The sequence below is a fragment of the Morus notabilis genome, unplaced genomic scaffold, assembly GCF_000414095.1.
Source record: "Morus notabilis unplaced genomic scaffold, ASM41409v2 Scaffold329, whole genome shotgun sequence".
Lineage (NCBI taxonomy): Eukaryota > Viridiplantae > Streptophyta > Magnoliopsida > Rosales > Moraceae > Morus > Morus notabilis.
Window position 1 is genome coordinate 716,477 of NW_010358084.1, and position 24,485 is coordinate 740,961.

General features: G+C 31.8%; 2 protein-coding genes across 3 annotated transcripts; both read left to right on the top strand.

Annotated features, from left to right (window-relative positions):
• Positions 1-3,259: 3,259 nt before the first annotated feature.
• Positions 3,260-9,918, top strand: LOC21409920. Of its 2 annotated transcripts, XM_024161407.1 has the most exons (10): positions 3,260-3,513; positions 3,715-4,245; positions 4,396-5,003; positions 5,629-5,697; positions 5,969-6,097; positions 6,652-6,702; positions 7,037-7,177; positions 7,263-8,640; positions 9,004-9,128; positions 9,607-9,918. In XM_024161407.1, the coding sequence occupies exons 1-8, from the start codon at positions 3,333-3,335 to the stop codon at positions 8,445-8,447; spliced, it is 2,895 nt and encodes a 964-aa protein (XP_024017175.1). In that variant the 5' UTR covers positions 3,260-3,332; the 3' UTR covers positions 8,448-8,640; positions 9,004-9,128; positions 9,607-9,918. The 2 variants fall into 2 exon arrangements, with proteins under 2 accessions (XP_024017175.1, XP_024017174.1); XM_024161406.1 differs by having other exon boundaries at positions 3,715-5,003.
• Positions 9,919-12,870: 2,952 nt separating this feature from the next.
• LOC21409921 (5'-nucleotidase SurE) lies at positions 12,871-16,834 on the top strand. Its single transcript, XM_024161452.1, has 10 exons — positions 12,871-13,304; positions 13,396-13,490; positions 13,609-13,676; positions 13,776-13,819; positions 15,181-15,258; positions 15,353-15,506; positions 15,813-15,965; positions 16,075-16,185; positions 16,313-16,378; positions 16,467-16,834. Exons 1-10 carry the CDS (start codon positions 13,015-13,017, stop codon positions 16,563-16,565), a joined length of 1,158 nt encoding a protein of 385 aa, XP_024017220.1. The 5' UTR covers positions 12,871-13,014; the 3' UTR covers positions 16,566-16,834.
• The last annotated feature ends 7,651 nt before the right edge of the window (positions 16,835-24,485 follow it).

The window sequence follows — 24,485 nt, forward strand, 5'->3', positions numbered from 1 at the left end:
CCGCCGCCGCTCGTCTTCGACTGCCCCCCTATTAACGTTCATTTAATATATATTAATAATAATATTTATTTAATATATATTAATAATAATATATATTAAATATATTATTACATGTTTTCAAAAATTAAATCACCAAACGCAGTTTCAATTTTTTTTTAAACTTAAATCAATCTCTGAATAAAACTACTAAACGCATTTTCAGAAATGATTCCAAAATAAAAATAAAAACGTTTTTGTTTTCATTTTCATACAAAAAATAAAAATATTTTGTAACCAATTCCAAACGCACTCTTTATTTCTTGCTCTGAATTGCAAGGGTTTGTGGGTTTCTTGCCCCTCTCCGACTCTCTTCGGCAGAGCAGTTGTCCCCCCGGCTTATGGGTTTCCTCTGTCATTTGGGTTTTTTTGGCGGGTTTAAAGAGAGAGAGAGAGAGAAAGGGAAAGTAGGGATTTTTTTAGAGGGGGGAGAGAGAGAGAGTGGTGGATTTGTTGTTTTCTTTTTCAGGTTGTGTGACAGAGAGTGAAGGTTTAAAAAGAGGAAAATAGAGAGCCGTTATTTGTAGTTGATGTCGTGAATGGAGAAAACTTGCCAGCTAGTGCACCACTTTGGTGTTGTACCCACCCCACTTCTGTTTCTAGCTAAAACCTCTCCTCTCCTTATGCTTTATTATTAGTATTATTATTCATTTTTTTGTTTTTTTCGATGTTTTTTTTTTTGGCTGAAAACTTGAAATTATAGCTTACTACTATTTTGAGCATATAAAATTTAAATATAAATATTTAAAAAAAGAAAAAAAATAAAGTTCCGAAATAAAAAAGGGGTAAAAAAGTATTAAAATAAAGAAATAAATAAGTTTTAGGTAGAAGAGACTAAAATGGAAAAATAAAGTTCAAGGGTAAAAAATTTAAAAAGGGGGTCAAAAATAACCAAAATAAATAAATATAGGACAAAAGAAAGCAAATCGGAAAAGAAATAAATGACCCGTTTAGTTCACTGATTCGAGTTTTTAATTCGAATTTAGACATGACTTTATGTGAGAGCTTCTAACTGTAACAAAAAAGTTAAATGTGACTGTTTCTGATAGCTTTTTACTGTAGTAAAACTCGAATTCTAAATTCGAATCGGTTAAATTAATGGGGCAAAAGATTCTGTGAGAAAAATGAAAAAAAATTAAAGTTTCAGGGGAAAATAAAAAGGTAAAAAAGGACCACCGGAACAAATAAGTTTTAGGGTACCACCGAAAAGGAATATCTACTGTAGAGTAATCTAAATGTTAAGTTTTAATTATCGCGTTATTAAACATATAAATTTTGAATATAAAATCTCAAAAAGGAAAAATTGAAAAAAAAAAGTTTCAGAACAAAAAAAGGGTAAAAAAATAACTAAAATGAAGAAATTAATAAGTTTTAGGTTAAAAAAGGACCAAAATATAAAAATAAAGTTTCAGGGTAAAAATTTTAAAAATGGGTAAAAAATAAACAAAATAAAGAAATATAGGACAAATGAAACCAAAATGAAAAAGAAATAAAGTTTACATGAAAAAAACAAAAAAAAATAAAATTTTAGGGAAAAATAGAAAAGATAAAAAAGATCACCAGAATAAATAAATTTTAGGGTACCACGAGAAATAAATACCTAAGTAAGCAAAATATAATTTTTTTTTGGAAAAAAGCAGAAGGAGAAGATGAGCTGAAAGGATAAAAAACCATAGAGTAAAAAGAAAAAGAAAAAATTGTTCATTATTGTTCACATTTCCACCAAATCACCGTCATTTTGGTAAAAAAAACGTGCAAATAGTGAAGCGTGATTGCGTTTTCTATTATATAGATTATTCTCTTTCCATTTAAAATTCTCCCATAATTTCTTAATGTGTTGTTTGTTTCAACAATTCAAACCACAAAGTTCAATTCAAACCATAGCTCATGATTTAAATTGATTGGTAAAAAATTAGATGAGGATAATTCAAACCATTAATAATAATTTAAATTCTTGATTTTAGAATTGACATGGTCCTAAATTCATACGATTCGAATTGTTTTTAACCGTCAAAAATTCATATTTTACTTTTTATCTCTCATCAACTTCAAGCTTAAAATTATCATAATTTTTTCATTTTAATTTCAATTGAGATGATTTTTTTTCAACGTGTTCATAATAAAGAGAGAAATAAATTCTTATTCATATTGTATTTTTTTAATTTTTTTTTTTCATCATGCACTTCAATAAAATGTGGACATAATTTTTAACTCTCTCACAGCTAAAGGACATTGAATTTTAATTATATGAAAGAACTTACTTCCAGTGTTGTACATGGAATTACCTCGTTTGGTCACTCATTTCACATAAAATATACACATTTCACAACAAATTCTACATTGTCTATTGTCTTTGATGTTAGATATCTCCTTTAATACATTTCTTATTTTAATAAACAAGGTATATATATATATATATATTATGTTAAGACCACTCCACCAAATAAAATATAACCTCTCCAACTGCAGCCAACCTAAAGCAAACAATCACTTTCAACATTAGCATGACACCTGACTGAAATTTTGAGGGTGCGCTCATTTACCTAACTAAAGTCATGACTTGAGTTATTAAATTTTGTATATGTGAAAAAAATATTATAATAAAAAATTAAATTTAAATTTATATGAAAGAAAATATTATAAATATATGATTTGAGTCATTATTTAAAGTATAGAAATGAACACCCATTTAATCTCATAGAACTTTAATAGGCTATTTACAGCCTCGTTCACTTTATTGATTCAAATTTTTAATTCGAGTTGAGATATGACTTTATATAATAAATTTTAATTGTAATAAAAAAGTTAGATGTAACTTTTTATAAAAAATTTAACTGTAACAAAATAATAATTAAAAACTCAAATCGATAAAATAAACAGAATCTATAGCCTCGTTTACTTTTGTGGATTCGAGTTGAGATGTGATATTTTTTAAGAATTTTTTACTATAATAAAAAAAATTAAATGTGATATTTTTTTTAAAGTTTTTATTATAAAAATCTAAAATTAAAAAATTTAAATCGATAAGATGATTGACTCGTGTATATACAGGTACAACACTGGAGATCTTACCAATAGTATTAATCCTAACTACAATTTTATTGTTATTTTAAAAAAGAGCAGCTATTGGGTCCCACTAGAAAATTCCATTTTTGTCTGTCCTTTTTTTTTCAAATATAAGTTTCGAAACGCATTGTGTTCATGCCAAAAGAGTGTCGGGGGAAGTACGTGTGCCTTCAAAACCCCCTCTTAGGGTTTTGGAGAAACACCAGCGAAGCTAAACCTTGTGGTTATCAATGGAGGAAACGCAAATTGAAACCGTGAAAACCTCCGATAAGCTAGTATTTTTCCCTCCTCACCGTCGGAGACACCTCAAGAGCGAAACTTATCGAACTTTGGTTCGGATTTTCTCCCAATTCTGCGACGAATCGCCTTCTTCTCTCGCAACTCATAATGTCGATCACGAGCTAAATACAGGTAGACAATTTATATTTCAAGTTAATCAAAAGTCGCGGTTTTGAATTCTAGTTGGGTTTGATCATGAATCGTTTCTATTGTCTTTCATTTGCAGATTCTTATATGATTTTGCTTTTCAAAAGAAGTTGGAATTTTTTTCTCTAATTTTGATTTTTTTTTTGTTTTTCTTGTTTTTGACGATTGATTTGTTTCTATGTGAAGAAAATGGTGGCGATGAATTTGGGCAAACAACCGAAAAACAAGCGTCACAGCAAGTTGAATTGGTTAGAAATGATAGCATGGAGGCAAAGAGTTTGGTGTTTGAGAAAGAATGTGAAGTTACTTTGAGTGGTGATAATAATGGTTCCCAAGATAGAAGGCTGAATGAACAAATGACAATCAATCAGATTGAGCAGTTGATGAGATTAGACGAAAATGATGGTTTGTCAAATCAAAAGGCTGAGATTGGATTCCAAAACCCGGGGATTGGTCCTGAACAGATGCTAATAGATGAGTTAGAGCATATTGTGAAAGGAAAACGAGCTATTGTTCTTGAAAATAATTTGAAGCCCCCACAAATTCCATTGGTTGAAAATCGTAGTGACATAAATGAAGATGAGTTATTGTATCACAAAGAAGAACATGTGGACTTGCGACAAAGCGGTATAAAAAGATCTGTAAGTGCCTGTCAAACACTTTCGTCTTCGGATGATGATATCAGGATTGGAGGAAGTGCCAGTCCTAGAGAGAAAGGTGAGAACATACATTCTTTGTTGAATAATGAAGTTATGCTACTGAATAACTCTTCTATCGCCTTTAATGAATCTGGTGAGGTTGAAAAAGCGAAAAACCATGCTCAAAAGGGTTGTGAAGACTCTAATTTATTGTTAGACAAAAATACAGTTGCTGACACTTTGGACGCCTCCAATAATAATGACGGTCAGGGATCACCGAAAGCTGATGCTTTGAAGGTAGATCATGAAATGCCAGTAAAGGATAAGGAATTAGAGAACCCAGTTTGTGGTGGTGACACGGTGGGTTCTGCTGGTCATATGACAGAAGATGTAGATATGGAAGAGGGAGAAATTTCTGGTTATTACAGCATGGATGACATTTCAATGGACACGCTACTGCAAGATGCTGAGGTGTTGGAGGGTAAGAGGGAAAGTGAAGAGCCTCTGAATAGGTGCTTAAAAGATAAAAGAGAGTTCTTGGGTGATGAACCAAATGAAGCAGATTCTGGGTCCACTTTTTTTGCTTTTGACAAAGTTGATAAAAACAATAATGGTGCAGTGGGACTCAGGGAAATCGATTTTAGTAAAACAATTTGTGCAACTGATATTGTTGTTCACAAAGAGACTTTAGGAGCTGGGAAACTGGATGTAAACGATTCTGTGCCACCGGCTCAAAAAATTGAAAAGAAAGGCACAGAGGGAATTAATAATGTAGTATTGTGCGGACGAATCTTAGAAGACGATGCGACAAGGCATTATAAAGTATCTACCCAAAAGGTATGATCTTTTCATTTGCAGTTTTAACTTTATTTTTGTGAAACATTTTGTGTTTCCTTTTGTGATGTCAATAAACAGTATTTCTGGTAAATGATACCTTCAGAAATACTCATCAGTATAGCCGTTCGTATTTCCCGTTGTCTTTGCACAGAGTTGTTTCTTTAGAGTCTATAAGATTGTTCCTCAAGTATTTAGGTATAAGAGCAAACTTGATGATTTATTATGAGTTGTAGGTATTTGATATTCATTTGCACAAATTTTATGCATCATTCTGGTAACGATAGTAGAGTTATTCAATTTTAAAGTTCCTATGGATCAACTGTCATAGATTGTGTATAACAGTAACTGTTTTTGTTAACTCATCTGGAAAAAACAAAAAAAAGAAAAAAAAAGTTGTCTCTCTCTTTGTACCTCTGCGCGTGCGCGTGTGTGCACGTGCTCATGTATATATCCATCTATATCATGCATAGGCACACTTTTATTCCTCTATCTCACCCACAAACATGACTTTTTAACTAGATGCTGAAAATCTTGAAATATGGTTGTCTGGATTTATTTCTACAAAGAATTTAGTGATGCTTTTGGTCTGTATATAACTGGTCTGTTTTATCATTGATCATTGCAGGAAGACTCTAAAGTCCATCTCAAGAGAAAGAGGGGTCCTTCTACAAAGGAAAATAAAGCAAAGAAAAAAGTATTTTTATATCTCTTGTATTTTCTATGCTGAATTATATCCCTACATGTCTATGTATAATTGTTTATATAGCTTTTTTATTGTGTCTTTAACAATTCTTTTAAAGAACTTTTAATGAAATCTGAATGATAATCATATGCACTTATCTAAAAGTTGATTGAATTGTTTATACTTATGTGGCTAGAAGTTCATAGTCTTCTATAATTTATATATATATATATATATATTTTGAGTGAATAAATTGATGTATTTATGAAACATCATTTTGCAGGCAAAGGAGCGAAAGAAACGAGCGGAAAAGAATAGACAACTTGGTGTTAAAAGGTTGAAACTGCCTTTAATATCAAAACCGAAAACTGTTTCATATTGCCGTCACTACCTAAATGGAAGGTGCCAAGAGGTTGTACATTGTTCTCAAAAATATAAATGGTTTAATATTGTTGACTATAATATTTTTGAATGCTTTAAAGTTTCACTTTGTGCTTATCCTACAGGAGAGGAAGACTAATATGCTTATTGTGAAACTTACTTTCTTATAGTGGTTGCATATGTTCGCCATAATTATGGTTGTCAAAGGATCATTTATTATTCACTGAGTGGGGATAATTCTTTTGAAAATTGTAATAGCTTTTGTAACTTGGAGGAGTTAATTATTCTTATATGTCTTACATTAGCTGTTCATTTATTTTAAATTCTGCTACCTTTATATTTCCTGTGTTTATTTGTGCACTTTTTTCTGTATGGAACCTTCAAGATGTCTTACTAGCGTCCAAGATGAGACTATTATAGAGCACGCCAATTTACATTTTTTACTATTTCTTTTCTTCATTAAAATATTTCAATATAGTTGGAGAAGAATTTTTCTTTAATTGCATTTCCTCCAGTTATCTAAGTTCCTCTATTTTCTCATTTAGCAATCTCTTTATGTGATCGCGTTTTCTTTTTGTTTCACAGGGTGACAACTGCAAATTTTCTCATGATATCGTACCTTTGACCAAGTCCAAGGTGTGTCATTAGACTTTCTTGTTTTTACGCTCTCTTGTCATGTCATTTGTTTTCTATAAATTAATTAGGTTCAGAATCTGTAATTAGCGTTATTTATTTAAGATTTATTTTGCTTGTTAATCGGTTATTGCTATCGCTAATTACATTGGGCTTTAGCTTTACATCATCAGCAAAGCCTACTTGTATTGCTTTTAATACTTCTAAGAAAAACATGAATTCCTGCCCTTTTTTCTAGCTCAATGTTACCTTAAATACATTTGGCTGTAGCTCTGAATGACTGAATGTCACTCTGTAAGTCTCACTGTTTCCTTTTTCATGAATTTTGGTGTTGCAGCCTTGCTGTTATTTTGCACGCCAACAATGCATGAAAGGGGATGACTGTCCATTTGATCATGAACTCTCTAAGTATCCCTGTAGCAACTTTGTGTCTAAAGGTTTCTGCAGTAGAGGTGATGATTGCATGTTTTCGCACAAGGTAGATTCTCACCGATGTAAGATGATTCTTTTAACCCTTTTTCACTGATTGATTTCGCTAATTATGTTATCTCTTTCCTTTTCAGATAGTAGCTAAGGATGGTTCCATCACTGTTTCAAAGGCTATGGAAACTGAAATGAAACTAGCATCCTCGATGGATAACTCAATGTCTAAGAAGCAACAGAAAAATGACGGTGCATTCCACCATACTTCCAGTTTGTTATCCTACTCCAAACAGATGTGTTCTCAGAAGAATCCTGAAAAGAATGTAAAAGAGACTGTTTCAAAACAATCTGAAATGGTAGCTAAAGGAACCAGTTTTCTTTCTATTGTTGCGAATGCACCATTGGGTGATTCCAATAAGCTCAAACAACAAATATTGTCTCCAAATAATGAGAATCGTAGTGAGCAAAGTGGGTCAAGTGTGGTTCAGAACTCAAATGAGATTTTAAGCAAAACTCCACCAGTAGTAGCACCAAAAGGGATAAATTTTCTCGCTTTTGGAGTTCAACGGGATGATTTGAGTTGTAGAAAATCAGGTAGCGTGTCGTCAAGTGGGGATTCAGGTGCGGTTCAGAATTCAAATGAGATCTTAAACAGAACTCCACCAGTAGTAGCACCAAAAGGAATAAATTTTCTCGCATTTGGAGTTCAACGGGATGATTTGAGTAGTAGAAAATTAGGTAGCACGTCATCAAGTCAGGATAATGGTGTGAAACTGTCACCTTTGGAAAATTCTAATACGCATAATCAAAATAGTTCAGCTTCATACTCAAATCTGATGCTAAAGGGGATTCAGCCTGCAGCGGTGCCAAAAGGAATAAGCTTTTTGTCTTTTGGAAAGGGTTCAACAGATGATTCTTGCAATAAAGGAAAGGCTGTGTTGGCATCCAGTTTGGATAATGGTACTGATATTTGTGTTAAAGGGAAAGAAAAAGCTTTAGATGAACCAAAACTTTCAATTACAACCTCATCGGATCTTGCATCTTCCATAATTTCTCAAGTTCAATCTTCAAGCAGTTCAGCATCCAGGATCTTTAAAGACACTCCACATTCAGCTCAGATGGCACTCTTGTCAACGCTTGCATTTGCTGCCAAGTGTGAATCTCGAACGAAATTAAATCAGTCAAATCGCGATCCATCAGTTGCTACCGAGACTGATAAGGACACAAGGCATAAAGGCGTAATCGGATGTTCACAGGATGATTTGGCAAAAGCCTCGAAAATTTTGGAGTTCTTGTCTAGTATTGGTAGTAAGAGTAAGCAGTAATGCATGTTGCTTGATCCTCAACAGTGAATTGAATTCTAGACGGTGACGACAAAAAGCTGATGTGGCCTATCCAAGTTTGTTGCTCTGTTCAGTTTTGGAGCACAGCAGTAGGAATATGGAATTCATTGTTCTCGCCCTCGTTTGGCACAAAAAGCGGTTTTTTCTACTATTTTCCTTCACTACCGTCACTCAGGTACTGTTTGCTTCCCTAAAATTCAAGCTTTATTTTGTACTCTCTATATTTTATGATTTTTTAGTGTTCAGATGCTTGTGTTTAAGATGGAAAAAAGCTAAAGCTTGAGTCGAGTCTTGGTAGTCTTCTGATTTCCCGTTGCATCTTAGTAGCTTTTGTGCTATGTTCTTGCTAACCTAACATCATCTTGCAATTAAGGGGAAATAAGATGTTCAATCACTGTCGATGTTTTCTGTATGGAAACCAACCACCATTTGTCAATTTTGCAAAATGTGACACAATTGCTATTACCTACCAAACTATCATTGATTGTTATACAGCGGTTCTGTAATTGTGACTGGTACTCTGCGTTTTCCTCTGCAGGTTAATTTTGAATTCTTTCTTCTGACTTAGATCCTTGGAAAGGATTGGTTCAACATTTTATCACCAAAATGTTCTCTCCCAGATCGGGGTAAAAAAGTTCAATACCAACCTTATTTAACTCGAAGGTAAATATTCAAATTGGTTTGCATTACGCTACTAGATCGGGCCTGCATGATTACTGCCCAGTATCGGAGTGAGTGTTCTGCTTTAATTTCGAAGTTTCTTTGCAACCTACCAAAAAAATAAAAATAAAAATAAAAATAAAAAACCAACTTTATTTAGAAGAATTCTATGTTAGGGTATGAAAACATACCATACCGGTACGACATAGTTCTGAATAGTCGGATAACATCATGACAATATCTATCACATCATATGACAATTCAAGAAAAATATGATAGTTCTAAATCATAAGATCACATTAGAATCATATCGGGTTAAGAAAAATATAATAATTTGACGTAATGTGATGAAACTCTTAGCTTGTTAGAGTTGTGCCCTCTGGTAATTATTTTTTCATTACCCTACCACAGAATTCTCCTCCTTTTAATTTGACAGTATCTTAGGATCTGTGCTTGATTGGAAACTCTCCTCCCTTTGCAGTAAATACAGACACTTATCAAGTTTTTGGATCACGCGTTACCTTTCACAACAACTCTTTACCTTGAAAGCCATCAAGGTACACAGGATAGATCATTTCTGCTAAAAGCCTCAGACAACTAGTGTCCGTGCATTAACTTTTCGAGGGTGTCTTCATTTCAATGCATTCTCTCTTTATAAGCCATTTAGCGTTGGATCTAGTAAAATTTAGGAAAAGGTCTTATATGTTCTTGTCCTTAAAGATCTTTGGCAAAACTATATATGACTTCTATAAGTATGGTCTGTAGTACTCCATTCAATTATATATATATACATTTATACATGCATACGTACGTACATACATACATATATGTATATATATATATCTATGAGTGCGAGTACATTTTGTGTAAAGTGGTGCCTTTTGCTTCCAATGTGAAAGAAGAAAAACATTAAATTGAGTTTGTCGTCTGGTACTCTGGTTATTGTGGGACAATGGTGTTTTGTACCAGGCAATTGAAGAAGGGCTCACAAGAGGCCCTCCTTTGTTCCTGATGTATATGTGGGACTGACCTATTATACTATCTTTAAACTGTTGTTCTCATGAAAGAGAATGATATGTTCATACATTAAAAATATTTTTTAAATCTCTGATTTTTCACCTATAGTTGATTTTTTATTGCATAGCCTTATCTCAATACATTTCAAAATAAATAAATAAAAAAAGAGAGAAAAATCAATTCAAATCTTCCTTTTCTTCTTTCCTAACGAAATTTTTATCTTTTTTAGTCAAACATAATAATGCCATGGCATCTGCATTTTCTTTTTAAATTTCTCTCTTTTTTTTTTTTTTCTCTTCCTTTTTGCCAAAACTTAAAAAAGTAATTTGGAGGGATTCCATTTGAATTAAGCTCAGCTTTATTGACTCCCAATCAAATGCACCAATTCTAGATTGTCCAAATAATGCCATCGCATGAAAGATTTCCCTTCATATATACGATTCAAAAATAGTTTTTTCGTGGCACGGTATCACCAAACATGGTTTGTAAATTAACATCAGGGTGTTAAATTGCGTATGTTAGTCTTACCAAAAAAAAAAAAAAAAAAATTGCATATGTTATAATGTTAGTGTCAGTACCAGTGTGTCCACTGCTCAGAAACCCAACCTCCTTAATTCTCGCAGTAATCGTTGTTACCCAATCTATTTTTTATATCTCTTCATGGTTTGTGAATTAAGCTCAGTGTGTTAAATTGCATATGTTAGTCTTACCAAAAAAAAAAAGAAAAAGAAAAAGAAAAAGAATTGCATATGTTATAATGTTAGTGTCAGTACCAGTGTGTCCACTGCTTAGAAACCTAACCCCCTTAATTCTCGCAGTAATCGTTGTTACCCAATCTCTTTTATATCTCTTTACACTGTTACAGGTGGGCATGCCTAATTGGCCTTGGACCCACAATAGGAAACTCATGTGAGAAGGTACCAATCAACGTGAGTCATATGGTATAGGGAAACGATAAATCAGAAAATAACCTATAGTACTATTTGTATATTTATACCGTTTAAAATATGAGACATTTTTGATACGTTAACATATTGGCATGTTAAATTTTCTGTCCGTCGAATTTACATAAAATTACGTAAAAGTCAATAAATAAGCGGATTCAACGGTTAAAAAAACATGACCTACCGGTGCGTTTGGCGTATCAGAAAATCTCCCTTAAAATATAAGTTTATATCATTTAAAATTATTTTCTATTAATTCAATGTTTTTATTAGGCCACTTGGAATAATTTTGTGAACCCACCATACTTGTTAATATTGAATCATTTTCAAAACCTTTGCAACAAGCCAACAAATGAGGGAATTTCGACGGCTGGAGACTTTGTTTATAGTGTTGTCCAGAAATCCTCTTATCATGTAAACCAAACAATTGTGGAGAAATGCAATATGAAAAGGGTGTGATGGGAATGGAATGTATACATTCTAGACATTGGCAATTGGACTTTGTAGTGTTTTTTTTTTTTCTCTGTTCATGTTAATGGAGGAGTTCAGGACTCATGTGATGTGTAATCATAGGGACAACTTGAACGCAAATTATGATTACATGACAACATGATTAGACTAAAGTCAAAGATCAACCATGTTGCCTTGTTTGCTCCCTCTTTTGGATAATATTTGAAAGTTTTAAAATCTATATTCATGTAAAGGAGGAAAAAGAACATTTTTCTGGTTCGAATTTCATTACATTTTCTATTAGAGAAATATTTTGTTGAGGCAAAAGCTTGTTAGTCAAACGGCTATCCAACAATGCTATGAATAATTGAAGTGTATCATTTTAGTCTTAGCATCTTGAAGCTTAAACGTGGCTGCATGATTTCTAAATTGATTCTTTTCATTTATTTCATTTAGAATAATAAAAGCGATTGTAATAGTGAGACTATTCTCATCATAATTTGAATTGTGTTACATTAATAAAAAACACATATATATAATAATATTACAAAATTCGAAACATACTATGATCATGAATAAAAATACCGAAAATCGAAACATATGTCTATCGTTATTTTTCTTTAAAAAGCAGTCAAAAAAATGTGGTAAATCTGAAAAAAAAATTAATTGTAGCGTAGTTGTAGTGAATTTTGTACAAATAACTGTAAATATGTTTTTTAAAGACAATTTTATGTATATGTTTATGTGCACATACATGGTTTATATTTCCAATCATAACAAGATATTGTTATGTTCAAATAATGAGCTCAATATCTATTCTTACTATCACAACTTCAAGCGGCACGCAAATTGTTAACTAGATTCAAAATATTAATTTCAAACCTTGAAATCATTCTTAAAAAATAAGAGCATTCTAAACGTTGCACCACCCTCCAGTAGTTTAGTTTATTTTTTCTAATCCCTAATATGGTATAAAGTGGTATATAAGTAGTGATTGCACCTAATACTAATAGTAATATTTCATATTTTATAATGTTTTCATGGATTAATATTTTGAAAGTCAGTTCTCGTTTAAACCATTAGTATGAATTATTATTTTTCATTTTGACATAATTTTAGTCAAATCTAACGTGGAAACATATACTACTGGTTATTCCAACATAGAGAGCTTGAAAATATTTTATAGTGTTGAATTAAACCGTTTCCTTTTTCAAAAAAAAAAAATAATAATAATAAAAATAAATAAAAAAGGAAAACCATGGCTGCTACATGGCATTGTATTATTGGCGGTATAAATAATGATCCTCTAAGGTGGAGAGCACGTTAACACAAGTCTCTGTCCCTAGTTCCTAGTTCCTACGCTACTCTGCCACAGTGAAAAAGAAAATGACGTTAACAAGCTCGTCTTCATAACACCAAACCTCCTCAATTTTCATTCCATTCTAACTCGAATAACTCTCTCTCTCTCTCTCTCTACGATGACGACCTCTGTGAAAGCGAATTTCCTGCCTCCGAGCTTGATCTCCAACCTTCAGCAAGTCCTCGCCACCAGAAACGACGCTCCGGAGCAGCGATCGCACAATGCCGGCGCCAATTCCGTCAAAACGCAGTCGTCTCCGCTCTCGGAGAGCCAGAACGACGGCGATGGCGATAAGCCGGTGGTTCTCGTGACCAGCGCCGACGGAATCGACTCTCCCGGCCTCGCATTTCTCGTCGAAGCTCTCCGCCTCGATTCTCGCGTCCACGTCTGTGTTTGCGCTCCTCGAGCGTTGGTTCCTGAACTCCATCTCCTTCTGTTTGGACCGTTTGGTTATCGAGAAAAATTTTTGAATGCAGAAACTTCATTTATTTTTTCGCAGGGATAAATCGCTCTCCGGCCACTCCGTGACGGTTCTTGAGACAATCTCGGCGTGTTCTGCTGAAATCGGCGGCGCCGTTGCTTATGAAGTTTCTGGTGATGATTTTATTAAGATTTTATCTCTTAATTTGATCACCAAATTAGAATTATCACCGGATTATAAAATTAAAATTTTGATTTTTTTCCCTTGTTTCCAATCTTCATTATTTCTCAGGAACTGCTGTGGATTGCGTATCTCTAGCTTTATCAGGCGCATTGTTCTCTTGGTCGAAGCCTGCTCTGGTGTGGAAATTTTTTAATGATCATCTTTGGTTTTTTCTGAATTTTTCAAATTTTCATACTGTAATATGCTAATTAGTTTCTGAAATATATAATGTTCAGGTAATTAGTGGAATAAACAGAGGATCTAGTTCTGGACACAACATGTGAGTAATGAACTGTGTCCTAAACTATCAATTTTTTTTTTTTTTTTTTTGGGTTTGCTCATTATTATTATTAGGATCCATATCTCCTGTTTAGTTTTTACTGTCTTAATTAGTGTACGACCAATAAAATTATACTACATTATCTTATGATAAGCACAAAATAATTAAGGAAGAAAGAGAAAAATAGGTCAAAATTTAAGATGAATTAAAATTAATAGGTCAATAGTTTACATAAATTAATAAATAGGCTAACTTACTGTTTTTATCCATATTTTGTCTGGTTATGAACCAAAACTTGACAAGTTATTTACGGTTTTTATTCATAACTTGTCTGGCTATAAACCATAACTTGACAAATTTACTCATAACTTATCTGGTTATGAACCATAACTTGACAAGTTATGGTTTATTAATTTCTATAACTAAAAATTGGCCTATATATTTTCTTAAGATTTTTATATTAGCCTATTTTTTACTATTTTTTAATAATTAATTAAAAAACAGTTTAAATTTAACGTGGTATAATTTAATTGATATTTTATTAATTGAGACACTAAAAGAGGATCTTAGTTCTTATTATTATTTTTAATCATTCACCTAATTTAAGCTGTGGGCCACCACGTAGCTAGGATTTTTATCATTTGGTTGATATCTCGTTATATGCTTTAGATATTTACCAGAACAGTTTGAAATTCATGCAACTCTTTTGTTGAATAAAAAGTTTTCTTTTTCTTATTTGGAACGACATAATTTTCACTGTCGTTCGGTGAATTGGGGTGACTTTTTACTTTAAATTTTATTCATTTTTCTGAAAATTCTGAGCTAGGTACAGAGCCCGCTTGTGGAGCCAGCTATTTATTTGTTGTTGTGATGTCAAGCTCAACTCTTTCATTTTACTGTCGTTCCACCACTTTCACTGATGTTAATTTTCGAGCTTTTTTCACTATTTTTTTATTCTTTTGAGTGCTTTTTCTATTCTACTTTCTGGATTTCACGATAACGACAACCTTGTTACTATTCTCGTTTTCCTTCCTTGTGTAAAGCAACAGCTTTGTCAGAGTCATCCGCTGAAAGACTACTAAAATGAAAGAAATATCCTGTTGGTTCCCCGAAATTATTTTTCGATTGTCGTTTTATGAAACAGCGACCAACCACGGGATGTTGGACGCGGGTCACCAATGCCCAAGTCTTAAAAAGGGTGAAAAGAATGTGTGTTAAACTAGCCAAGAAATTTTTTTTTTTCCTATCGTAATTTACTATTTATCTGTTTGTTTATAACTCTTGACAAGTTTATCTTTCATATATCTTTGGCACATGGTCTTAATGCTAATGTGTTTTCCAACTATTATGATTTGATACAGGTTTCACTCAGGTGCAGTGGCTGCAGCTAGAGAGGCATTGATTTGTGGTGTACCAGCTCTGTGCATATCACTAAATGGGTGATTGAACCATTCATTCTAATTGGTCAACATTTTTATCTTTCTTTTTCGTCATTCTAAGAAGCATGAAACTCATTCCTTTGTTTTATCTCAGGAAAAAAGATGTAAGTTGTGAGAGTAAGATGAAGGAAGCAGTCGGTGTTTGTTTACCACTGATACATGCAACTGTTGAAAGTGTTCAGAAGGATGTTTTCCCCAAAAGTTGCCTACTTAATGTCGAGATTCCCAGTTGCCCCCTGGCAAACAAGGTCTGTTTTTCATAGTATGTTATATTTGATTGATAAAAAGGTAGTAAGAAATATTTTTTAAAAAGATTTACTTAACTTATTTTAAAGCCAAGCACTATATCTCATTGAGGTCTTCCATAGGTCATTTGAGATGGTCTATTTTGAAAGAGTTTGAATTGAATAAAGACATCCCTTGTTGTAGACTTGCAGTGATGTTTGTGCCAGCAGGCTGCAGCATGTGTAAATGAAACGCATTTAAGAATTTGATTGTTTAGGTTCGACGGTTGCGAGATTGCTCATAAATTTGTCAAACCTTGCCTTCAACAGGGCTTCAAACTAACCAGGCAGAGTCTGTGGAGGTCCTCTTTGAGATGGCAGGCTGTCTCAGCAAAACAACATCCTTCTGCTGGCCATTTCATGTCAAATCAACAAAGCCTTGGTATTATGCTGGCACAGCTGGGCCGTGACGCTTCTACAGCTGTGAGTAGATTCTATTTCATGTCAGAAGAGCAGTAATTTCTGCAGCTTTCTATAGTGGTTCGAAAAAACAATGATTTTAATTCTTAATTGAATTCCGTTGAGTTTTCAGGGTGCGGCAAGACGTTTGAACTCGCAACGGAAGAATGTGGAGATTGAATCTGTTGGGGTTGCTGGAAAGCCAAATTCTCAACAAACAGTCAAAAAGTATTTCCGATTAGAGGTAGATACCTGACTTAAAAAACTGACAGAAATTTGTTCTTATACGTGCTTTATCTCTTTACAACCAAAATCAGAAGATAAAGATGTTCCATGTTTCTGAAGTCAAGCATCACTTGTTTCAAATGCAGTTCTTGGATAAGGATATAGACAATGTGGATGAGGATTTAGATATTAGAGCACTTGAAGATGGATTTGTGAGTTGGATCTTCTATTTTCTATCACCACTTCCTTAACCCTTTGCTTTCCAATTCCTGATTTGATCTGCTCTTTTGACATTAACAGGTTTCAATTACTCCTCTATCATTATCACCAACTCTTGATTCCGAAGTTCAAACGTCAGTGTCTAACTGGATTGCTGATGCACTTACCATGAATCATTAAGCGTTATCTGCCTCTCTTCATATGATTTACGAATGTACATTATAATTTAACCTTTCATTTGTTTGTACCTATTGGAGTGGACAGTCTTGATCGCTTGCGGTTACTTTTGTTTGTAACATAGGCAAAGTCTGCAACTGTCCATTCTTCTCTCTGTAATTCTAGTTTTTAACTTTGGCTGTGGAATTGAGTCTCCTCTGTTGTGATGTTAGGAACTAGAGTAGAGAGCCCTTTGTTCTTGCATTTTGTTGGATATGAAGATTTTTGTGGCCTTTTATGTTTTTCATTCTTCATATTTTTCTCCCAATGCTTTCTTTCGCATCCTGTCTTCAGATGCTGCCCCATTATGGTTATCCGATGCCATCACTACCATCAGATTTTCACTTCCTATTTTGAGTGTTGTAAGAGTTGAGAAATGTCCATTTAGGCACCAGTACTAGCTGCACAATACGATTAGCTTGAACAACACATGTTTTGCTTTTGAGGATAATCGGAGAGCTGTTGAGAAAAGTGTGTTATCTCACATGTAAAGTGAATGAATATGTGAAATGGTTTAAATACATGGAAGGATTTAGGATTTAAGATTTAATATGTTAATATTTTGGGTCAAGTTAGACTCTTAAAGTGTGTTCGGTTAGTTTCACATGTGATGTCTTCTTAACAAGTGGTATTAGAGACGACAGTTCACCTTAATCCATGTTGTATTTTTTTCTATTGAATACTCATTTGATCTGCAAAAATGACGGAAGGCCCATCAACGTCGTTGTCTACATAGACGGAAAGCCCATCAACATAGAATGTAGTAGCCGATGAAGCGTTGGTAGCAGAGGCCGTCTGTAAAGCCAGAAGCAGGGAAAGCATGCAAGAAGAGGAAGACCTTGTTCGAAGGCCATACTTGAAAAAGATGAGTGCCTTTTGTCATAAGAAATGGTACTTGAAGAAAGACTTGACGAAGCTGAAGAAGAAAGGAAACACTGTTCCAGATGCATGTGTAGCCGAGTGTGATAGTGATGATGCAAAATCATCGCTGGTTACTTCATCTTCGGCATCCTAAAAACTGAGAGCTTCTCCCCTTTGTAAATTTGTAGGAAATTCTTTAGATTTTTAATTTGTGAGCTTTTGTAATTTATGCCCAATTTGTAATCTTTATTCTCTTTAGTAAATATATTGATCCACAGAGACATAGGCAATATTTGGCCGAATTTCGTTATCAATTTCGGTGTTCTTTTATTTATTTTCAATAATCAATAGTTATTATGTCGGGTTTATCCGATATGTATAACACTACTCATCTATACGGTATCATTTACATATACAGTACTATTCACAATTACTGTTCACGTTGAAGTTGTATTTAAGTGAGAAATACTCGATTTCCCTAACAAGAGCAAAATTCTCATCATCAATAATAATAACTAGAAAAAATGTGCGTGTTGTTTTTGAAGACGCTTCTATACGGACGTCAATTTTAAAGTAATTTTAAAAAAGGAACAAAAAAAAAATTAAAGAAACCGAAGAGTCTCGTAAAGACGTAAGAAAATTGCATAAATCTGGTTTCATCACTGGAAGGATCACAAACATCCTTAAAGGATATATGGTGTGTTTGAGATTGTTTTTGAAACTTTAAAAAGCACATTGCACAATAAACGATACAACTATAATATTTAATAAATGTGCATAAAAATACTTTGCACATAAATTAATGTATTTTTTAAATTATTTTAAAAAGTTATAAAGTGTAGTTTTTAAATTTTACTTTTACTTCTGTTTTTACTTTTAAGTAAAATGAGTGTTTTTATTAATTATTTTAAAAGCACAGTAATCCTAAACTGGCTCATAATTTACGAAGTTGATAGAAATTTGGATACAAGCAGACTTGATTAGTTTCTCCACTTACTATGCATTATTTGGTTTGGTTTTAAAGAAACAAGATGGTAAATGTCTGGAAGAATTCTAAGAAGCAATTAAGCAGGCGGCAGGGTTGTGGAATTGAGTTCTGCTCCTCTGCTTGTTGTAAACTGGAAAGTAGAGAGTCCTTTGATTCTTGTTTTTGTCGGCTTTTAAGATTTTTATAACATTTTATTTAATTATGTCATATATTCTTCATAGTTTTCCTCGCATATCATGGTTATCAAATGCTAAGCAAATAATCTGACAGCAAAATTATCAACACCATTGACAATAAGAGCAGAATAAACAGAAAAATGAATGGACTAGCAACAAAAAAAAAAAAAGAAAAAAAATGCTTCTTAATAAACAATAAATTCGTGCCCAACAGGCCAGAATAGATTTTGAAGGAAAAAAATAAATAAATAAAATCAAGGGCCACTACGAAATAATAATGACTTGTACAGTTTGTACAGGGCCTGCATGCCTCTAAATTTAGCCCCTTTTTTATTTAAAAAATATTATTTATTTCTTCGATTTAAATTTTTTTATCATAAAAAATTATTAAAAATAATTATATTTAATTTTTTTATTATAATAAAATTTTTTTACATAAAATTATATTTTAACTTAAATTAAAAATTAAAATTAATGAACTAAATTTGTCTTATTTTGAATGGATCTTTATTCCACTGAATGAGCTTCAACAAAGATAAGTAACAAAAGAAGCCATTAGTGTCGTAAAGAAACGTGTACAAATACACCAGGTCGTACGTCTTTTCAGTTCAACTCTTCAAGGCAAAGCTACGGCCACGCTTTCCGTGCACTTTTTGTCAACGACGAAAAGCCCAGGGCCCATTATATTTACCACCATATCCGTACATCAAAATTCAAAAGCCCAACTCACACATGATTACGTAACGTAAACGACCTCAATACGCAGCGTCGGTGGGATAATGCCACGTGTAAGAGAGCGGTGAAACTGAAGCCGATACAGATGGATTCATCTACACTGTCGTTTGGTGTCCTTGCAGCTGACGCTCCATGGCGGACTCAAATTCCATCTCCAATTGTTGATGTTTTAGATACCACTGATAACAGTTGTGTAACGCTCTTTCATTTATCATTTAAAGATCGATTTTAACTGTCATAACTTTATCTATCATTTAAGGATTAATTTTAACTGTCAGTTATGAGATTGAGATATTTTAATTCGAGTTTTTAATTCAAGTTGAGATATAATTTTATATGAAAGTTTTTTACTGTAATAAAAAAATTAGATATGACTGTTTCTGAGAGTTTTTTACTATAACAAAACTCGAATCAGTTAAATGAACGGAGCCTATATATATCATTCGCATACTAAGGGCCCGTTTAGTTCGCTGATTCGAGTTGAGATGTGACTTTATGTGAGAGCTTTTTACTGTAGCAAAAAAGTTAAATGTGACTGTTTCTGAGAGTTTTTTACTGTAGCAAAACTCGAATTTTAAACTCGAATCGGTGAAGTGAACGGGGCCTAAATATAGCTTGATTTAAGATGATTTTGAATTAGGATAATGCTAATTGATGAAAGCATAATTAGATTGAATCACGTCATTTAAAAATTTAAAATATTTTTTAATTAATTTTTATAGCTTTTAATATTTAAGTGTATTAAAAAACGTGACATAATATAATAGTTGGGTATTATTCGACATTAAAAACTAAACATGAGATCCGAATCCGTTTAATTACAATTATGTTTTAAAACACTAATTTTTTCTTTGTATCAGTTCAGGTAGCCTACAAATTTCTTATCCAGTGAATACATCTTATATGTTTGATTAAAATATAATTCCAAAATAATTTGAACCCTATATACGGCCAGTTTGGTAGTGCTATAGATTTTAGAAAAATTATTGTTAACTGTGCTGAAAAAAATAGTTGTTATAAAAAGCAGCTGAGTGTTGGGTAAACTGTAATTATACAAGTATTGATTATAGGGGTATTATAGGTATTATGAAAGTTTTATTGATTCTACTTTAAGGTGATTACTGCACAATCTAAAAACCAAAGTTACCTCTAGACTGCTTCTGATGTTGACTGTAAATTCTTTAAAAATTCTTTAAGATTCACTTTTTATGGTTTTTGTCAAACACAAATTTTAGCTGTAGATGGTTAGATAATTGATTTTGGTCTCCAAGAATCACTATCAAACATACCCATAACAAATGATGAAAATATCAATACTTATGAAAATATCGGTAATTAAATTTTATGGAAATATAGACAAAATTATAGATAACGGTGAAAATTGACATAAAATATTGAAATTCATACTAAAAAACTTTATTTTTAAATGAGACTTTTAAAAACTTAAAATAGTGAATAATAGATGAAACTCTCAACTAAAATAACAATTGTATAATAAATGTGCATAGTAAAACGTGATCATAATATAATAAATGATAAGCACACGTAACAAATTAAGTAAAACAACTTAAAGAATTTAATATAGATACCTTACTTCCATAGTTTCATAGAAGATGATAAATAGTCAATATCAAAGTGAGCTTCCTGGATATTTAAAGGTATTTTAAACACATTTTTAAATTAAATAATATTGATATCAAGACATGAAGTTTAAAGTGAAAAATGACATAGATTTCACATTATTGAAAAATAATTTAAAAAAATATAAAGAATTGCCTCTATTTTCTAAAAATACTACTAATATTTTTGTGAAATTTTTGTAAAATTTTTATAATATTTAATCATCTAACATCATATTTTTTACGAAATGAATATTTCGTGAAAATATTTATATTTATAGAAATTTTTATGGAAATTTCATAATATTCTTTGAAAAAAATATTACACCCTTAATTCTATTAATACTTTTAAAATCAAAAATTTTCGTAAAAATATCAGTAGAAACGTAGATTTTTCAATATTGCTTATCATAATACATAAGAAATAGATAAACATTACAACTCAAAGAAAAAAACATATTAATAAACACGGCATTAATAACAAAAATTGTTGGAGAAGATACATGGCGCGTTTAGAACTCGATTTAAAATAATTTTATTTTTTATATAAAAATAAAAATGAAAATATTTTTAATTTTAAACAGAAATTATTTTGAAAAATACGTTTGGTAATTTTATTAAGAAATTATTTTCAGTGTAAAAAAACTATTAATGTCTCTATTTCTCTCTCTGTTCGAGAAAGGAGAAAACAAAGATAAAAAATAAAAACGACTAAAAATTATTTTTTATTTCTCTTTCATTTTACACTAAACTATAAAATTATTTTTATTTTCATTTTATTTTTATTACGCTAAACGCTGTTTTAAAAATATTTTTATTTTTTTCTTAAAAAATGTGAAAAATAAAAATGAGATTAATTATAATCACGGTCAACAACATTTCGGGAAAATCCTACGTGGCAAATCCACCTAAGCGGTTTACCAAAGCTAGCAATTTAGGTCTTTCGGAGCGATGATGGGCCTAGCTACGTGACTACGTCCACTTGGCGCGCATGCAGTGACCCGACCGACAAAGGAAAAAGGCCCACCGGCCCACATGGTGACCGCTTGATCTTGAGCGTTGAATCGGCCCGAGAAGATCCAAAGCCAAAATAAGGGAAATGGGTTTATGTAGTGTGGCTATTTGGGAGAAATAACCGTTTTTATGTCCGAACTAAACTTTGGCGCCATGGGTACGGTCCTTTGTACCCGGAACAAAGCAAGTTCTCCGTTTCTTGGGAATCTCTTCCACTTGGCACTTATTATATGGGACTTCTTTTGTAAAAGAAAACTTTAATTAGGTGTAATTTAAAAATGAGACTTTCTCCAATAAATCGGGTCAGTTTCTCTTCTCTATTAGGTCGGGATTTATGACGGTTGAATCTGATTCAAGTCGTAAATGATTGAAAAAATGTAGAGAATAAGGCCCCGTTCATTTCACTAATTTGAGTTTAGAATTCGAGTTTTGCTATAGTAAAAAGTTCTCACAAACAATCACATCTAACTTTTTTGCTACAGTAAAAAGCTCTCACATAAAATCACATCTCAACTCGAATTAAAAACTCGAATCAACGAACTAAACGGACCCAAGTAATTTCTCTAGTTAAAATAAAAATTATTAATAATTTATTTTTTAAATTTTATCATAAAAATTGGTCAATATTCATTTTCATCGTTATGGAGTACAAATATCTTTATAAATTAAAAAAAATTACGGATGCGTTTAGAATTCACTTTAAAATAATTTTATTTTTTATATAAAATAGAAATAAAAACGTTTTTAATCTCATACAAAAATCATTTTAAAAAAATGTATTTAGTAGTTTTATCAAGATATTATTTTCAGTATAAAAAACTCATTAATGTCTCTCGCTGCTCTTGAGAGGAGAAAACGAAAACAAAAAATGAAAAACAATTAAAAATCGTTTTTCATTTCTCTTCTATTTTACACTAAATTAAAAAATAATTTTCATTTCCGTTTTTTATCTTTAATTATACTAAATGCCGTTTTAGAATCGTTTTTATTTTTTCTTTTTAAAAAATGTAAAAAATAAAAACAAAAATAAGAATGGTTCCAAACAAGGTATACAGGTTATGCACAGAAAGGATGAAAATGGACTAGCAACGCGCTGAAGAGGCTCCATTTTTTTTTTAAGACAACCCGAAATTTTATTCAATCAACGCGGCAAATATCTGTTGCTACCAAAGAAAGAGGCTCCAAATTTTAGGGTGAGAAACAATTATAGAAGTGTATTTTGTATTCAATCCACAAGAAAAAAAATAGTATTTTTTTAATTGTGTTTACTATAGTAAAAGTTAAAGATAATAATTTAGTGATTCCCATAAAATGTAAATCAAGAAAAAAGTAAGGATATATCTAGAAATCAATGATTATTTTGTTATGTATAGTAGTTGTTTATCTCAGTTAAAGTTATTATATTATATAAATCAGTTAAAATTATTGTTTATATCAGAATTTTATTTTACAAATAGTAACCGTAAATTGTGTTGAAAATTTTCCTATAAATATAACTATAAAACTCTTCATTTTGTACATATTTATAAAATTAATGAAATTCTCTTTCTAAAATTTTTTTTCTTAATTTTCATAACATATTTAATTATATAGAAAATATATGAGAATTATTTGCAATTGAATTATTTTTCATAATGTTATCCAAAGGTGTTTTCAGCTACATATGGAGCTTATTTACAGTAGAACATCCAGAGTTCCTAGATTGTGCCGCGTGGGTCAAAGCTACACTTGATGAAATGGTCAAGTGTAAAATACGACTTAAATCACTCTAAAACATTCATATTAAAAGATTCCTTTATAACATTAACTTTACCTTTTACACGACAAAGTAATTAACTAAATAAATTAAGCCCTACTTTATCCACATTGTTTTGTGAACCTCACCATATTGTGTGTGACTCACGTTCCCCTCACATGCAATCCCCTTCACCTACAATGGTTTTGGCATTTCTCCAAAATTCCATGTTTTTATTTTTTGATAAAATTGGAAAATCCAGTGATGAATAAGAAAAAAAAAAAAAAAAAAAAAAAAAAAGTGGGGTTGATTCGTATGTACCCAAGGAGTCGGGGGGACGTGAAATTAAGAAGACGACAAAATCCTGAGGGTCCAGGAGATTGACACAAATGGCAACAACATAATAAATAAATAAATAAATAAAAACTTGCTTGGAATTCAGAGAAACGTGGCTGGTCACCTTCTTTGCCTTAAATGGACACACACGTATACTCTCTCTTTCCTCAACAGATGGCCCACGAACCATTCCTGTAACCATTAATATCATATATTATTTTAAATTATGATTCATAATTTTTTATAATACTTTTTTTTATAAAAAATTTAAAATTTAAAAATTATTATTATAAGTTATAATTCTAAATAGATAAACAAATTCAATATATGTATACATATATACATATATACACATATATAATATATGTATACATTTATATATTGAACAAAACAAAGTGAAAGAAAAGAAAAAAAGTCTTC

Coding starts and splice junctions, on each gene's coding strand:
- LOC21409920 (XM_024161406.1), top strand. CDS start 3,333: ATGGAGGAAACGCAAATTGAAACCGTGAAAACCTCCGATAAGCTAGTA. Junction 6,703..7,036: donor TACCTTTGACCAAGTCCAAG/GTGTGTCATTAG, acceptor TTGGTGTTGCAG/CCTTGCTGTTATTTTGCACG. Junction 7,178..7,262: donor ATTGCATGTTTTCGCACAAG/GTAGATTCTCAC, acceptor TTTCCTTTTCAG/ATAGTAGCTAAGGATGGTTC.
- LOC21409921 (XM_024161452.1), top strand. CDS start 13,015: ATGACGACCTCTGTGAAAGCGAATTTCCTGCCTCCGAGCTTGATCTCC. Junction 16,186..16,312: donor AAAAGTATTTCCGATTAGAG/GTAGATACCTGA, acceptor TTTCAAATGCAG/TTCTTGGATAAGGATATAGA. Junction 16,379..16,466: donor GAGCACTTGAAGATGGATTT/GTGAGTTGGATC, acceptor TGACATTAACAG/GTTTCAATTACTCCTCTATC.